The 16,914-nt window shown below is 49.3% G+C and overlaps 1 protein-coding gene and 1 long non-coding RNA gene across 2 annotated transcripts; one reads left to right on the top strand and one right to left on the bottom strand.

The window, feature by feature from the left end:
- Nucleotides 1-2,853: 2,853 nt before the first annotated feature.
- Nucleotides 2,854-7,590, bottom strand: LOC139031584 (uncharacterized). Its single transcript, XR_011484077.1, has 4 exons — nucleotides 7,502-7,590; nucleotides 4,082-4,215; nucleotides 3,832-3,934; nucleotides 2,854-2,937 (listed from the first exon to the last, which is right to left on the bottom strand). It is a non-coding gene; the product is annotated as an uncharacterized lncRNA (long non-coding RNA).
- On the top strand, nucleotides 7,522-15,095 carry FAM217A (family with sequence similarity 217 member A). Its single transcript, XM_070456985.1, has 6 exons — nucleotides 7,522-7,594; nucleotides 10,277-10,361; nucleotides 10,521-10,534; nucleotides 11,160-11,234; nucleotides 11,325-11,392; nucleotides 13,558-15,095. Exons 1-6 carry the CDS (start codon nucleotides 7,535-7,537, stop codon nucleotides 14,771-14,773), a joined length of 1,518 nt encoding a protein of 505 aa, XP_070313086.1. The 5' UTR covers nucleotides 7,522-7,534; the 3' UTR covers nucleotides 14,774-15,095.
- Nucleotides 15,096-16,914: the final 1,819 nt, after the last annotated feature.

Genomic DNA, 16,914 nt, shown 5'->3' with positions numbered 1-16,914 from the left:
TCCAGGGGATCTTCCCGGCCCAGGGATGGAACCCAAATCTCTTACGTCTCCTGCATTGGCAAGCAGGTTCTTTGCCACTAGTGCCATCTGGGAAGCCCTTTAAAACTAATACAACATTGTAAATTACCTGCACTTCAATAAAAATAAATAAATAAATAAAATAACAAAAGCAGGCAAACTAAACAATCTTAAACCACCACACCTGATAGCAGAACCCCCAAGAAGGACAGAAGTTGCCAAGAACTACTCCCAGAAACTGGCAAAGATGCAAAGAATGAAATCTTTTATAGGTAATCCTGGGCAGGCTCCAACTGAGCCAGGCTCACCATAGGTGGTCTATTCCACAAACTGTCTGGACAGACACACTGCCAAATGGTCAGAAATAGGGAAAGCCATGGGGAACGCTGGGCTTCCCTTGTGGCTCTGAGGGGTAAAGCGTCTGCCTGCAATGCAGGACACCTGGGTTCCATCCCTGGGTCAGGAAGATCCCCTGGAGAAGGAAGTGGCAACCACTGCAGTATTCTTGCCTGGAAAATTCCATGGACGGAGGAGTTGGTAGGCTACAGTCCATGGGATCGAAAAGAGTTGGACATGACTCAGCAACTTCACTTCAACTTCACATGGTGAAATCTAGGAGCATTTTTGTTTGTTTTTTCTCCCCTATTTTTTGGTGGCTCTGTGCCGCATGGGGGATCCTCGTTCCCCAACCAGATATAGAACCGTGCGCGCCTCCTGCATTGAAAGTGCAGTGTTTTAACCACTGGGCTCCTAGGGAGAGTCCTTGTGTGCCAGCTTTTAATCAAACTTCAAAACCCTTGGCCAGGACTATAAGAAAATCATGATGGTATCATGGTCCCCAGCACAGGAGACACAAAATTCCACTTTGGAATTTTCAACTTGCAAATTTAAAAAGTACAACATTACGAAGTAAACAGAAAGATGAGCTTTAAATACAAATACCTTTTAAGTATGGTATAGAACTGACCAGAACCCCTGGAACAGAGTGTGAGTCTCATAATTTCACAGGTGCTTTTGGAGACAGAAAGGAACTGGCAGAGGGGGAGGGTAGAAAATTCCGGAAGCCAGAAGTTTCTCTCTTCCAAGCAGATGTGACTGGGTTACTATAGATCCTCTTTCACTTAAATAGGGAAGAGCAGACCATGTTTTAAGCCATTCAAAGGCCAAGGAAGGGATCTATTAAAGTTGAGTTTTTCCAGTTCACATAAATTGACCTACATGCTCTCTTTAAATTTTTGCTGTTGAAGTATAGTTGATTTGTAGTGTTGTGCTGATTTCTGCAGTAGAGTGACTCAGTTACACGTGTGCACACATTCTTTTTCATATTCTTTTCCATTATGGTTTATCACAGGATGTTGACTATAGTTCCCTACGCTATTCAGTAGGACTTTGTCTATCCGTCTATGCTTAATAGCTCCCATCTGCTCACCCCAACTCCAATCCATTCCTCCCTTACTCTCCTCTCCCTCGGCAGCCACAAGCCTGTTCTTTACTTGACCCGTGTATTCTTTTTAGCGTTTTATTTAGTACTTGGGCACAGCTAATTAACAAATAATATAGTGATAGCCTCAGGCGGACAGCAAAAGGTCTCAGCCACACATACACGTTATCTGTTCTCCCCCAAACCCCACCTCCCGTCCTGGCTGCCACATCACACGGAGCAGAGTCCCAGGTGCTATGCAGTAGGTCCTTGTCCGTTATCCATTTTATGTTTAAGACGAGGTTTATTTGTGGCCGTGTTGGGTTTGGTTGCGGTGTGCAGGCCCCTCTCTCGATGTGGCACGCAGGCTCAGCCCTGCAGCATGTGGGATTTTAGTTCCCTGACCAGGGATCGAGCCCACCTCCCCCGCACAGCAAGGTCGATCCCTAACCCCTGGACCCCCAGGAAGTCCCGTCCATTTCAAATATAGTGGTATGTGCGTGATGATCTCAGACCCCCTAACTATCCTGTCCCCCCACCCATCCCCCCATGCCCCCCTGCACCCCGCAGCCATAAGCTGGGTCTCGAAGTCTGCGAGTTGACCCATATATTCTTACTCTTTGCCCTAAATAACAACTGTTGGAATCTTCCCAGCAATCTGAAGTTTACTGACCTTGGCTGAAATCAGGAGGCCACGATGATTACCTTTTATTTTTAAATAAACTCTCAGAGGAATAAATGTTTCCTGCCACAGGTACCTCTTCTTCAAGGAGTCAGATTTTGTCCCTTTGCTCTGATTGTGATGTGGTGGCAGGAATGCCATTGGGGGTGGACGTGAACGGTCTCCACGGGGCAGGCGGGGTGCCAAACCCAGCTGTGACCTTCACCGTGGCCAAACCGCTCTCAGCCTGCGGTGCTGATGTTGAGGACACAAACCCCTCCACTTGAGCCTTGTTCCCAACCCCTCCTACTTACAATTCAGCGCTTCGGTGACCGGTACATTTACCTTTCAAAGCTGAACCTGGGGTCGAGTATTATCTCCTTTGAAGAAGGACCAGGAAGACCCCCCTCGGCCTGCCCGTGCTCCTCCGCTCACTGTGACGCCCCGAGTTGCCTTTCGGGCCGGCAGCCCCGGGGTGGGGGGTGGCGCATGCTATGAGCGCGATTGCTCCCGCAGCGGGGCTGCTGCAGGCCTGGGCGCTGGTCTGCAGGGTGGGCTGGTCTCTCGTTCTGGACTCCAGGTAACCGGCAATTCCTTTCTCTGTCGTTGCTCCCACAGAGGACGGCCGTGTCTCCCGAGCTCCTCCCGCTCCCCCTCTTCCACGGCGGGTGTGACAAGCTGGGCTGGCTCCCCGAGGGCAAGGTATTCAGTAACGTCCAGAGAGAGAGGATCATCTCCAGGTTCCTGAAGGAGAGCGTGCTCAAGAGAGTGTTCCGCTCCAAGCAGCTGAGGTGGGGAGGCCCCGGCTACCAGAAGGAGGATCCAAGCCACAGCTTTCCTGCCAGCAGAAAGTAAGTGCTGGGCTAAGTCACCCAGTGCGTCCAACTGTTTGCGACCATGGGGTCTGTAGCCCACCAGACCCCTCCATCCATGGGATTCTCCAGGCAAGAATACGAACACTGGAGTGGGTTGCCCTTTCCTCCTCCAGGGGAATCTTCCCGACCCGGGGATGGAACCCGTATCTCTTAGGTCTCCTGCACTAGCAGGCAGGTTCTTTACTGCTAATGCCATCCAGAGAGTAAGTCCTAATTCCCAAACCTAAACCCAAATCCAAAGTGAGTGGGGGACATAAAGCTAAGGAAACCCAGCTATAGAGAACAGGCCCCTGGAGGACAGGGAGACATATAAAGCAACTCAAACAGCAGAAGTCAAATCTTGCAGGAAAATCGAAATAAAGGTGGAAATATGATTGAGAACTGGATCAAAAGTGTGAGTTATGACAGAGGCAGGTGAGGGACAGGCTGATGTCCGTGCCTGTCTTACGTTTGGAAAGATATTCACGCACATGTCTATCGCACGCCTTCTGGGAACAGACTTTAAACAAGATTTCTTACAACAGAATCAGGGCCTCCCAAATAAGGAAGGAAAGTGTTAAAGCTTAATTTTTAAAGCAAAAACACAACTTCTAACTAAAAATAACTCCATGAATATTTCTTAGAGCAGAATTATACAAATATAATGAAGTTAGGCTATTTAAGGTAAATCTCACAGAAACGGAGTCCTAAATTGGAAATACATATAATTGGCCCTGAGTGAGAGACAGCAGAAGCTGGGAAATGGGGAGGTAGGTGGTAGCGGGGGAGAGTAGGGGAAAACGAGTTACCTGGATACACTAAATGCAAACTGCCCATAACTGAATTGGAGTCTTTCCCACTGACTTACAGAGTCTTACCAGAGAACAAAAAGGCATGTCCTTGGGACTTCGCTGGCGGTCCAGTGGTTAGGGCTCCAGGCTTCCGCTCCCAAGGGTATGGGTTTGATCCCTGGTCAGGGACCTAAAATCCCACAGGCCATGCAACGTGGCCAAAGAAATGCATATTAGTAAGTAGAAAAGATGGTCCTGACTTTCTGAAAGCAAGTACATAGTTATACTTGCATGAGATCCTTCAGCAGAACACGACCCGCCCCGAGCTTGGCAATACCTGGCAGAATCGAGGGAGCAGGAGAGGGATGCGTGGAGCCACGGAGGGTGTTGACAGACGGGCGGATGGAGAGAACTGTTCCCTTCAGGAGGACGAGAAGCTAAGCACTGTGGTTCCTGACCTCGTCCACAAGCCTGGACAGTGAGAAGGAACACGTGTCAGGCTGCTTCCCAAAATAGTTGTCAAGGGTTCATGTCACCTTTCCACAGCAAGAGAACCCGAGGTGGGAGAAGGCCCCGGCCCACAGGGTGACTGGCCCGAGGAGCTCCCCTTCTGCTCGCCCAGACCAGCTCCGTCCTGACTGACGGAAGAGTTTGTCCAACGCCACGAGACAGAGGCGACCTGGCCCTGCTTCATGGGCTAACAGGGAGGAGCGGGTTGGAAGTAAGGCTACCGGCAGAACCGAATCCCCGCAGAGGCCTGGGGCTGGTCGAGCAGGCTGGCCCAGGACCTGAGCCGCTCTGGAAAACAGCCCACGTCCGACCCCTGCCTTGACTCTCAGGGCCGGACTGGAGGCAGACCAGCCTGCAGCCAGGCTGCACCCAGGCTCCCTGGCTGCTGGCCTCGTCCTCCACATCCACTGCTTGGCCCTTCCGCCCCTCGGGAGGCCTGGCCCCTCGCTCTCCCGGAACACCCTGCGGGGACCGTGCGGTCACTGCAGTGCTGAACATGCGATGCTGAAAGCCTTATCAACTGTTGACGTGGCGGGGAAGGGAGGCAGGGCTTTGATGCTGATGCAAACCCTTCAAAAAGTCTCCAGAGACAGGAAGAAGCATCAGAGAGAATAGGAGAGTTTTTAAGAATATGTTCCGTGAGGAAAAAAAAGAGGATCTTAGAGGATGTGCTTATTCCCGGATGCCACAGCTCAGAGGGACCTGAAGGGATTAGGAATCAGGTCAAGTTCTGAAGCTAAAGGAAAAGAAGAGACAGGAAGAAAGGAGGATGGGGGCTGCATAAGCTACACGGGACATGCACACACGCATGTGAAACGCACACGTGTCCACACACATGCATTATTTCTGTCTTCCAGCCAGAGAATAGAAAACTCTTTCCCACTTAAATACATTAGCCAGTGTTAGCTAGGAATACGTGGACCCCCACATGAGGTCACTATTTTTCAAGTAATTGTTAAGTTGGGAAATGTAAGGCCAGGTTCAGTTCAGTTCAATTCAGTTCAGTCACTCAGTTGTGTCCAACTCTTTGCGACCCCATGCATGCCAGGCCTTCCTGCCCATCACCAACTCCTGGAGTTTACTCAAACCCATGTCCATCGAGTCGGTGATGCCATCCAGCCATCTCATCCTCTGTCGTCCCCTTCTCCTCCTGACCCCAATCCCTCCCAGCATCAGGGTCTTTTGCAATGAGTCAACTCTTCGCGTGAGGTGGGTGGCCAAAGTACTGGAGTTTCAGCTTCAGCATCAGTCCTCGACATTCACTCTTGCCATCTCCTGTTTGACCACTTCCAATTTACCTTAATTCATGGACCTAACATTCCAGGTCCCTATGCAATCTTGCTCTTTACAGCATCAGACCTTGCTTCTATCACCAGTCACATCCACAACTGGGTGTTGTTTTTGCTTTGGCTCCATCCCTTCATTCTTTCTGGAGTTATTTCTCCACTGACCTCCAGAAGCATATTGGGCACCTACCGACTTGTGGAGTTCCTCTTTCAGTGTCCTATCATTTTGCCTTTTCATACTGTTCATGGGGTTCTCAAGGCAAGAATACTGATGTGGTTTGCCATTCCCTTCTCCAGTGGACCACATTCTGTCAGACCTCTCCACCATGACCCGGCCATCTTGGGTGGCCCCACACGGCATGGCTTAGTTTCATTGAGTTAGACACAGCTGTGGTCCTGTGATCAGATTGGCCAGTTTTCTGTGATTATGGTCTTAGAGTTTCTGTTCTGTGATGCCCTCTCGCAACACCTACCAGGTTACTCATTTATAAAACAGGAATCACTAGAAGTACCACCCTCCCTGGGCTGTTGAGTATTACACTGGTTAATCTCTATGAAATGTTCGGCAGTAGGCCTGAACATAGTAACCACACCATACAAAAGAATTTCATCTTGGGGGTAATTTAACCCAAACACGTATGGACTGTCTATTATGCCAGGCACTCTGTCACTCAGAGAAAGGCCAGGTCTCGCCTTGGAGGTGTTTAAAAAGGTAGCCAGTGAGAAATTGTAAATGAGTAACTCTGATGCAACAGGTGAGCAACGAATTGAAAGCAAATCCTGCTACAAACCCAAATCGGGGTCTAGGAGGAGGGAGCGGGCCGGCGGGCGGGGCGGGGTCGCGGGCGGGATCGGACGCCGGGTTGGGTCCTGGGTTGGGGGTGCGGTCACGCTGCGGGTCTGCGGCCGGGGGGCGGGGCCGGGCTGGAAGTCAAGGATGGAGCCTGGACCTGGTGCAGGGTCCGGCGGGAGGCCGGGTAGGGGTCAGGGTCAAGGTCGCGGGCAGGGTCGGTGGCGGCCGCGGCCAAGGTCTGAGCGGTGGTCGGCGTGCCACGGGGCGCTGCCTCTGTCCTCCCCGCAGGCCGGCCGAGCCGGAGGCCGGGCGCGCGGAGCGGCTGGGGCGCCCGGGCGGCAGCGCGCGCGGAGACGCGGCCGGGGACGAGCCGGGGGCCAGCGGCGCCGAGCGGTAAGTGACGGCCGGGGCGGCCGGACGCCCCCCTCCCCTCCCCTCCCCTCCCGCCCCAGTTCAGAGGCCGGGAGCCCCCGCCTCGGCGCGCCTGCCCCGGTCCGCCCCGTCGCCCCCGCCTGTCGGCTCCCCGGGCGCCGAGCGTCCCCGAGCGGCGTCCCTCCGGGACCGACGGCCGTAGACGCCCGGCGAGAGCCCTGCTCTCCGCGGTAGCAACCGTCTGTGTTTTTGCAGCGAGTCCGAACCCGCGCCTTAATCCGCCTCGGCAACGCCGTGACGCTTGCTGCGCCCGCAGGCTCTGCCTCGAGCCGCGGTGGCCCGGGACCAGGGTCGTTTGGGGTGGGAAACAGGCCTTTCGGCCGATCTGAGACACTTGGCGGGGTGGGGGCGCGGGGGATCTGCCCTGCCCGTGCGGAAGGTGGATCCTGCTTTCCATCGGGGCCCCTGGCTTAAATGCTGAAAAGCAGACTGCTCGACCCTGTGTCTTAATTCCAGACAATTTTAGCTTGTGTTTTAATCTTCCGATCTGATAGTAGCTCCCTTCTCGGAAACCTTCGTTTCCGTCTTCTGTCACTTAGGTCTCCCCGTTTGCTCTTTTCTGTGCCCCCCCCCCCCCCCGCCTTGTCTGGCTGGCCTGGGTTCCCAGTGAACCCCCTGTTGTGAGCCTGCCTGCCCTCAGGCCAATCTCTCCTCTTCTAAAGCGTTTTCTTAACCTCTGGACGCTCTCTCTGCCTCAGCGGCGGGCCTCACCCTCCGTGTGCTGTCTGTCCCATACCTGTGCAGGATTCCCAGGAAACCGAGGAGCAAGATGGGCAGAAAAACCGGTGAGAGCTGCGGGCTCGGCCCGGGCGCGGCCGTCCCCGGGGAGGTAGGTGCAGCGAACCGCGCGGGGGCGGAGCACCCCCTCCCCACCCACCCGCCGCGGTCAGCGCCTCCGCAAGGGGCCCCCCGCGCGCCCTGCTGCACCCCCCCCCCCCCAGCAGTCTGCACTCCACCTCTGGGTGCGTTTGCAAGACCAGATGGAAAAGTTCTCTTTAAAATTTTTTTTTTTTTAAATTTTATATTGGAGTTTAGTTGGTTGGCAATGTGTGTCAGTTTCAGGTGCTCAGCACAAGGAGGTTGTTATACATATAATCCATGCTTTTTCAACTTCTTTTCCCGTTTATCTTATTACAGAGTACTGAGTAGACTCCCCTGAACATTTTTATGTCCTTTAACAAAGGGCAAGTTAACCAGCTTCTCTGCAAGTCTCCAAACATTTCTGATTGCAATTGGATTTCGTGAAACATGCCACCTTGATTCATCCACAGTGCTTACCTGTTTAATATCTTTACATGTTTTCTGAAAAATATTGGCGGCAGGTGGAATATCATTTGGAGGGCCCAGTTACCACCTGCAGGGAGTTTACAACGTGGCGGATGTCGTGGCAGCTGCCGGCCTTCCTTACCTGGTGACTGCTTCCTTCTATGCTGTGAGCTCAGCGGATGCCTTTGCTTCCTTCTATGCTGTGAGCTCAGCGGATGCCTTTGCTTCCTTCTATGCTGTGAGCTCAGCGGATGCCTTTGCTTCCTTCTATGCTGTGAGCTCACGGATGCCTTTGCTTCCTTCTATGCTGTGAGCTCACTGATGCCTTTGCTTCCTTCTATACTGTGAGCTCACGGATGCCTTTGCTTCCTTCTATGCTGTGAGCTCAGCGGCGCAGTGTTCGTCAGCTGCCCTTCATCGTGTTACTGTAGGGCTGTTCCTCTCACAGGTTGTTTTGTACCTTAGGGAACCAGGATTACAGAGCCCAGAGAAGCTCGAGAATCCGTCAGGAGGCTCTAAAAATACAAGTGTCTGGCCTCATCCTACTCGATCAGAATCTGTGTTTTTCAACTATTTTTTTAAAATTGCGTGTATTTACTTATTTCTTTTTGGCCGTGCTGGGTCTTCCTTGCCGCGTGTGGGCTTGCTCAGCTGGCGGTAAGAGGGGCCCGCTCTGCTTGCGTGCGGGCGTCTCACTGTGCTGGCTTCTCTGGTTGCGGAGTGCAGGCTCTAGTGGCCCACGGGCCTGGGAGTTGCAGTTTGCGGGCTCTGGGGCTCGGGCTCATAGCTGCGGCGCTCGGGCTTAGCTGCTCCGCAGCCTGTGGAGCCTTCCCCAGCAGAGGACCGAACTGGTGCCCCCTGCCTTAGCAGGCAGATTCTTAACCACTAGACCACCAGGGAAGCCCTCAACTGTTATTTTTAAAGAGCACCCCTGGTGATTCTCATGCGGAGACTAGATCCAAAGCACGTTCTCTCAGAGAACAAAGAATTTTATTAACTTTTTTTTTGTAAATAAAAGCCTCTAGGAAAAGATAAACCAAGGCCCACCTTCCAAAGGCCAGCTCTCCTTCCTGCCAGGAGGTAACTTCCTTGTGGGTCAGCTAAGTTCTCTTCCTGTATTTAAGCTGCTTTGTCCCTCCTTCTCCTTAGCGCGGTGATGATGACCTAACACTACCTGACATTTCATTGGTGTGAATGTTGCTTAAAGTGTAGTTTACAAAGGGTTTTCTCATTTGAGATAACAAAGCTGCTGAGTTCATCCCTCAAATATTACTTTTTAAAAATGTATTTCTTTACTTATTTTGGCTGTCCTCGGTCCTTGCTGCTGCGTGTACTCTGGCTGTCCCGGGTCTCCGTCGCTGCCTGCAGGCTTTGTCTAGCTGGGGCGAGCGGCGCTGCTCTCCTTGCAGGGCGGTGGCCCCTGTCTCGGAGCCGGGGCCCTGGGCACGCGCTGCAGTGGTTCCGGTTTACAGGCTCCGGACCGCGGCTTCGACAGTCGGAGGGCTTCGTTGCTCCGTGTGGGATCTTCCAGTATCAGGGACTGAACCCGCGTCTCCTGCGTTAGCGGGCAGATTCCTCACCACTGAGCCTCCAGGGAAGCCCTCAACCGTTACTTTTTTTTAAAGTAAACTGCCCACCTCCTCACTTCCCCTTTTCCAGGACAAACTTCTGCAGACCTCTCCTGCACACCCCTGCCTTTCCCCATAGCGGTCAGCACAGAGTCTGGAACGTGAATCCTCAATAGATGCTGTACCTTTCCTTATTCATTTCTTGCCTTTAAAAAAAAAAATTTCCTGCATGTTTCTTAACATCTGGAGTCTGGAATGAGATGCAGGCTAGTCAGTGTGGAGTATGTGACGGTCAGAGGATTTTGTTCTGTTGATGGAAAGACTTTCATAGACTCTCAGATCTGGTACTCAGATACAGAAAATCTGGTGAATGAGCCATCGTGTGCCCAGGACACACTGGACTGGATGCTTTGTCATGTTTTTAAATCAGTTTTGAAACGAAGCCATCAATTTGTGTAAAAGCCTTTCCATTTCCTGAGGTGTTATCCAGCTGATGATAGTTTAAGGCGAACGGTTCCCGCTCCTCAGAAATGCTGAGTGTCCTTATGGGGTGGAGGTGGGGGTCATAGACCTTGGTGCCTTTTGTCATATTTTACCTAAAGGACCTATAAAATCATGTATTTGGGCTTGTAAAATTTTCTTACATTAAGTTTACCCTAAAACAAATATTGTTTTAGAACTTGTCTCCCTGGAATTTGGATGCAGAAGTACCTGTTCCTGAAAATAAAAGCCTCCCACCTGTGAGGGATGGCACCACAGGTGGTAAGAAATCCTTGGTGTGTCTGCTTATATTTATAAATATATGAAAACTTATATCCCTAAGTGTAATAAGAAAAACCACTCATATTAAAGGGGGCTTGTTTTGAGTATCACCAGTTTTATGTAACTATTGTCATTTTTTTTCCATATACATTCTTACAGGCAAAATTAACAAGGTAAGGATAAATATTTGGTTTTAAATAATTCACAGCACATTAACATGACATTGTGTGTTCCTTAAAGAAAGTTTCTTTCCTTTAAGTTAGACTTTAAATTTTATTTCTATGGAGTTCTTCAAACAAGTCAGTGCCTTTGTTTACTGTTTTACAAAGCTGCAAATAGGTCATGAAGTGAATATCTTATTATATCACTTTTTCAATATAACAATATTATAAATGGAAATTAACACTGTAATGAATATAATATGTTCTAGTCACTGCCAGAAGGGAGGTGGCCTCAGCTCTTAAGATGCCTTAAGGCAGTTGAAATGGTTGTATTTTGAAGTAGTGAAAGAATTAATCTTTCTCATTTGCTTTTATTGATCAAAATGTAAAACAGTTAACTGTTAATAAAATAGACAATTTTAATGATAGTCAAGTCTTACTAGTGAACATTGTTTAGTTGATCTTTATAAATGGATTATACTAGTCCTACTGAGGTCAGTACAGACCAATATGTCTATGAGGGAGAATTATCAGAGTCTAGCCCATATTGCTTGGTTAGAACAAGAACTGTACATTCTCAGAACAAGAGTCGGGAGTAGAGATGCCGGGTGTTTATGTGTCTTCTGCCGCTTTATAGAACCACCTGGAAGTTCCAGCAAACCAGCTCCGACTGGAGCTCACTTTCTCAGAGTTCCTGCCCCAGAGAACACAGGTGGGGTTCTATCCGTCACACTTGAAAAGTATTGTTATTATTTCTAAAAAGGCACTCAGTAACTAAAACGTTGTCCGTGGTTTTTCTCAGAACAGTAAACAAGGGCTGTTCCAGCTGTGGAGTTACCCTCTGAGCGAAGCAAGCACCGGGGAGCTCAGGTGAGGAAGTGTGCATGACCGTCAACCCCTAACTCAGTGAGATAAAGGTAACTACGGACGGATTCGCCCCTCAGTTGAAGTGGGAGGCCAAAAAACAACCGGAAGCGAAAAGGACTGTGTGCAAACCGTGGGGAAAGCCCCGGGAAAGGGAGTGGCCGCGCGCGGAGGGGCTGGCCTTCTCGCCCAAAGGGAACGGGGCCCTAACGGGAAAGGGGAACTTCACGTGCCAGGGATGGTTTTCAGCGCGTCCGTGTTCGCTCTGAACCCGCACGACGGTCCCGGTTGGGAGGTCCGGTGACAAGCGATGGAAGGCTGAACCGGGATGGGAAAGCTCGGCTCGTGCTCGAGACCCCCTTCCTCCCTTCACACCCTCTCTGGGGCCCGAATTCTTCCTGTTTGGTTCTTCGGTGTGTGTGAGAACCAGCTGGAAGGCGTCTCCAAATGGCCGGTCGAAGTGACGGGGCGTTTCCGTGGCCGGAGCGCCGCCATTTGTCGCTTGTCGCTGCCCGTCCGTCTGCGGGCGTCGCGGAGTCGGCTTCCCTCTGGTCCCCGGCTCTGAGCGTCGGGCGGCGCCCCAGCAGCCGCTGTTCCTCGGTGGAGGCATCTCCGTGCGCTCGGGGCGCGGCCCTCGTGCCGAAGCTGGGGGCAGATGGGAGGTGTGAAGGGGGTTGTAGTGACTCGCGTCCGGCCTGATGGTACTGATCGGCGGGGGAGAAAGGCTGCTTTTACGAGCAGGAGCTCGCAGGGTGAGCTCGGTGAAGCTAGAGGACGCAGATGGAGTCAGCAGAGGGCGGTGGCTCGGGCCACGAGCGTGGGCTAACCCCAGCTCCTCCGCTTACGGGATGTGTGCCCTCAGCCTGCCTGGGCCAGGCATCCCTGATCCTCCAAGGGAGACAGTGAAACTGCCGATCTCGTGGGCTGCTGGGCGGACTGCACAGTTGATGGGTGTTCACAGCCGGTACTGGCCAGGCCTGCTGATGCTGCGGAGTTGGAAGCTTGGAGGCAGAGAATTATTTTGCTAATGAGATGTTTCTCCTCAGTGTCAACAAAGAGAGTAAAAGTCGTGACAGCTTACGTGAGTGTTTAAACAGTTTGCAGAGTGTGTCGGTTAATTGTCTCGCCTCTCAGACCACCTCCAGGGTGGATAATTTCCGCTTTGTTCCCTGGTGGCAAAGCAGTCCCCGGCCACAGTCTTCCACATTGAGATTTTGTGCTCTTTTTTTGTTTGTTTGCTACATGGATTGTCTGTTATCAAGTATAGATTTAAGGTGATTTTCCTGTGATTTTTCAGAGGCAAGTCATTCAACCTAGTGCTTAGCTAAATGAATAAATTTTTACCATTTTCTGTATTTTTGTAAACCCCTCAAGACTGCTTTGTTGACTTTAGCGTAAGTTGGCTTTAAAAGAAGCAAGAAGATAATGCAACCGTATATATGTCAATTAATGCATCAAAATTTTTCATGGCAGTATTTCTAGTAAGTGTTTAAAACATACTAACTGTAAATTCAGTATTCTATGGCCTGGCTTTTTTGCAGTTTTCATTTGAATATAATACCTAGAAGTATTACCCTAAAATGAAAGCATACCGTCAGATGAAAATTGCTATAGACTATATCTGGGATAATTTTTGTTTATAGCTAGAGATTGTTTTGCTTCCTTTTTTGGTTAGACTCATTTTTAAAAACCACAGTGACCCAAGTAGAAGCCTTTCTTAAGTAACCTGACTACACTCTTTGAGAGTTTCCTTTTTGTTTAATTCTGGGTCAATAAACAGCTCACTGTAATTTCAGTTTGAGGTGGAGAGCCTCCTTCTCAGACATCATAGTTACACGCACAGTAGATTCAGAGGCAAGTAGCTATAATCAGCCACGTGTAGCCTTGTGGCCATTCATAGTCAGTTAACCACTTGTAGGTAGAGTGGTCTAGTCACCTATGCACGTACAAAGGACTGCCCAGTTATTATTTTAATCTATACTTTTAAAAACATAGATAGTTGTATATAGTTAGAGCGTATTTGAAAATTAACACGTTTCTGTTACAGATAGATATACATGCCATTGGGGGCTAAACATTAGTCAGTCTTTGATAAAGTTTTCTTATTCATTATTTTGATAGCATTTTAATTCTAGGCAACCAGCCACTCATTATATAAATCATCTTTTAAGGGATTTCAAAATATCTTCAGTGGGAACTGGCTGTGATATGACCAATAATCCCATCAGGCTCTTCGGTGTGAACCCCCCGCTGACAAGTGCCTCAGTGGACAAGCTGGCTGGCTCCTGCCCCGCGCTGCAGGTACCAGTAAGTCTCTGCTGTACATATGCTGATGGAGACTTTTTCAAGGACAGGAATGAGCCTCATATTCATTTATGCTCAACTCTAGAAAACAACAGTGGAGAACTTTTAACTGCTCCAAACTGGAATCTGAAGTATGGAAATAGCAGCGTGGAGGAAAATTTAACAGATGAAAGCGATTTATCAGAAAATGAAAAAGCAAATGATACTCTACTCAGCTATTTTAAAAAGATGGACCTGAACTTAAAGCCAGAAACAATAGAAAATGTTGAAGAACCTTTCACAGAGGAAATGAATGAAGTATTTCCATATCCTGATTTTCTTCCTCCTCCTTTCAGTACTTTGGACTTGCACAAATTGGCCCTCTCAAAATCTGATAGTTGGAAAATGATGGTGGAGGCTCCGGACAGTTCTCTGGAGCTGCTGATGGCTCGTTTGCTGGACATGGAAAGACTTCAGCAGCTGACCATTCAGAGAGAAAGGCCCAGACTGCAGACCTCCTTCTGTGCCCCGGTCGTCACCGAACGACCCCCTTCCTCCAAAGCTGTCTCCAAAACAAGACAGCCCAAACCGCCTGACGCGGTGGGTCTTCAAATGGCTTGTGTAGAGAAAAGTTATGAGAGAAGAAAAAACAGTTCTGGTTCTTACAAGCCTGAACACAGTGCTTCCAAGTGGAACTGGAACGGCGCTGGCAAATACAAGTGGAGTTCTAGACCAGCTCTGAAAGCCTCATCCACCCCAAAACAGGTCACTGCAGCTCATGATGACTTTAAGAACCCCAAAATCTCTGTTTTAAACCCATGCCAAGAACTCACAATCAAGCCTGCTCCTGTCCAGACGACTCAGCTGCTGGTTAAAACGGTCTCGGCCAGATGTCTGCCACCAAAGTCTCCTACACCAATTTCACCCATACCTCTGTCTTTTCCTGATAGTCACAGGGAAGAGACTCAGGCACCAAGGTCCAAAAAGAAACTTTACCGAAAAGATGTAGTGCTGAACAGACCATTCTGTGTTCAGAAGCTGAACTGTTGTTTATCACCTTCATTAATAGCTAAGGATAAGTGCTCACCCACTGACCAAAAATAACATAACTGTCTTCTTTCCTGCATCTCAACATGAGCAAATCTATTCCAAGAAGCCCAGCTAAAATATAGTTCCTTATTCCGAGATACAGGTATTATACACGCACACGTGCGCGCACAATCCCTGAACGTGCTGTGGAGTGGAGCTCGTGAGAGTCCCAGCTGAGACGTCTACACGTAAACCAAGGGCTTCCCTGATGATGTCTCCTCCATGTTATGTTTCTAAGGAATGTTTCACTTGGAAAACCATGCTACTCAAGGTGGTTCTCTTGTTGTGATTATTTTCCAGTGTAATTCCATCATCAATAAATGGTATAACAGACTTATCACTGGTATGATTATTTTTTTAAATTCTATTATACAGTAGTAAGAATCGTAATTTTTTTGTTAGAGTTGACTTGCAGTGTTGTGTTTCAGGGGTACAGCAGAATGATTCAGTTGTGTATATATATTTATGTTCTTTCAGATTTTACTATAGATTGCTACAAGGTATTGAATGCAGCTTCCCTGTGCTATACCGTAGGTCCTTGTTGGTCATGTATTTTATATATAGTAGTGTTATCTATTAATTCCAAACTCCACATACATCCCTCCCTCTCTTCCGCCACTGGTAACCTAAGTTTGTTTTCCATGTCTGTAGGTCTGTCTGTTTTGTAAAGAAGTTCATGTGCATCATTTTTTTAGATTCCACTATATTAGGGACATCATGTGGTATTTGTCCTTCTAAGTGATTTTTTCCCTCTCACTGGTACCCTTCTCATCTCCACAAATCTCCTTGTCTGTTACTTTGACCTAATCTTTGGGCATTTGCTTTGCCTTTAAAAGCTAAAGAAGTTGCTATTTTATTAACATACAAGATCTTCTGGGTCCTTCCTTGAAGCCTCAGAAACGTATCCTTCCCCAGGCCCTTGATCACAGGCGTGATAGCAAGGTCAGTTCTGAGGTCCAGCTACAGATGTAGGCTTGAAACAACCTTTTTCCCTCAGATCGGATAGCTTTAGGCTGTTGAAAGGAAACGGGGAAAGGTCACTGATCGCAGAATAGCCCAAATCTCTCATTCACTGAATTGTCCCCAAGACTCTTTACTGCTGGAGTCGCCAGGCAAAAAACACTGTAATTAACGAGGTGGTGCGAGTGGTAAAGAACCTGCCTGCCCTTGCAGGAGACGCAAGAAGCATGGGTTTGATCCCTGGGCGGGGAAGATCCCTTGGAGAAGGAAATGGCAACCCACTCATCAATATTCTTGCCTGAATTCCAAGGAGAGAGGAACCTGGCGGGCTATGGTCCACAGGGTTGCAGAGTCAGACAGGATTGAAGGGACTTTGCACACAGGTGTAACTGACATCCTTTTCTGCACTTGAGAATCAGGAAACAAGAGGGTCCTGGTTTCTCTTGGAGCCCTGTGGAAAGAGGGTCTTTGGGAGGGGCCCAGGGCTCCCCTCTGAAAACAGTATCCCGGGTGAGTTTGACGCAGGTGGCTCTGGGAACACTTGAAAACACGGCACAAAGCGGGAAGCCTGGCGCAGCCTGCCTGGGCCAAGTCTGGGTGTCTCAGGGGGCAGCGGGCTTTGGTTTTAGTGGATGGTTGGTGAATAATTATTGATGAATAAAACTTCAAACATCACCTAAAGGAAAAACAGAAAAGTCGTCTTCCTACCCCCAACCCCTTCCAAAAAGGCCGTCACTATGAAGTTTTTGCATATCATCCCCCCAGTAAGGTGGCATATTGGAGTGGAGATTAAAGGGCGACTTGGATGAATGTTGAAGCGGCAACTGTTGCTTGTTCCCTCCATTGTATCATTAGGAAAAGAACACGATTCAAATAGTACTTAGAGGCAGGGGCCAGGGTATGCTTAGTTTTTAGGTTAATTTCAAAGAATGTTCTGGAACAACAGTAATAAAAAAAATAAACCTAATTGTTCAGGATCCCTTATAATAGACTTTTACTTGAATTCCACACAATTAGGATCATGAGCCAAACGGCCTAACAGCCTTTCCACAGATTTTCACAAAGTGGGCTTGTGCTTTAGCTCCATTCTGACCAGTTTCCCCACCAGCGCTTCCTTCTTTCCTACAGTTCTGAGTCCTGAACCTACACACCAACCCTCTATCCATTCTCACTCCTGCCACCTTCACCTGCTGGCA

Source organism: Odocoileus virginianus, chromosome 27, assembly GCF_023699985.2.
Source record: "Odocoileus virginianus isolate 20LAN1187 ecotype Illinois chromosome 27, Ovbor_1.2, whole genome shotgun sequence".
Classification (NCBI taxonomy): Eukaryota; Metazoa; Chordata; class Mammalia; order Artiodactyla; family Cervidae; genus Odocoileus; species Odocoileus virginianus.
This window is presented reverse-complemented; position numbering and strand designations above follow the sequence as displayed.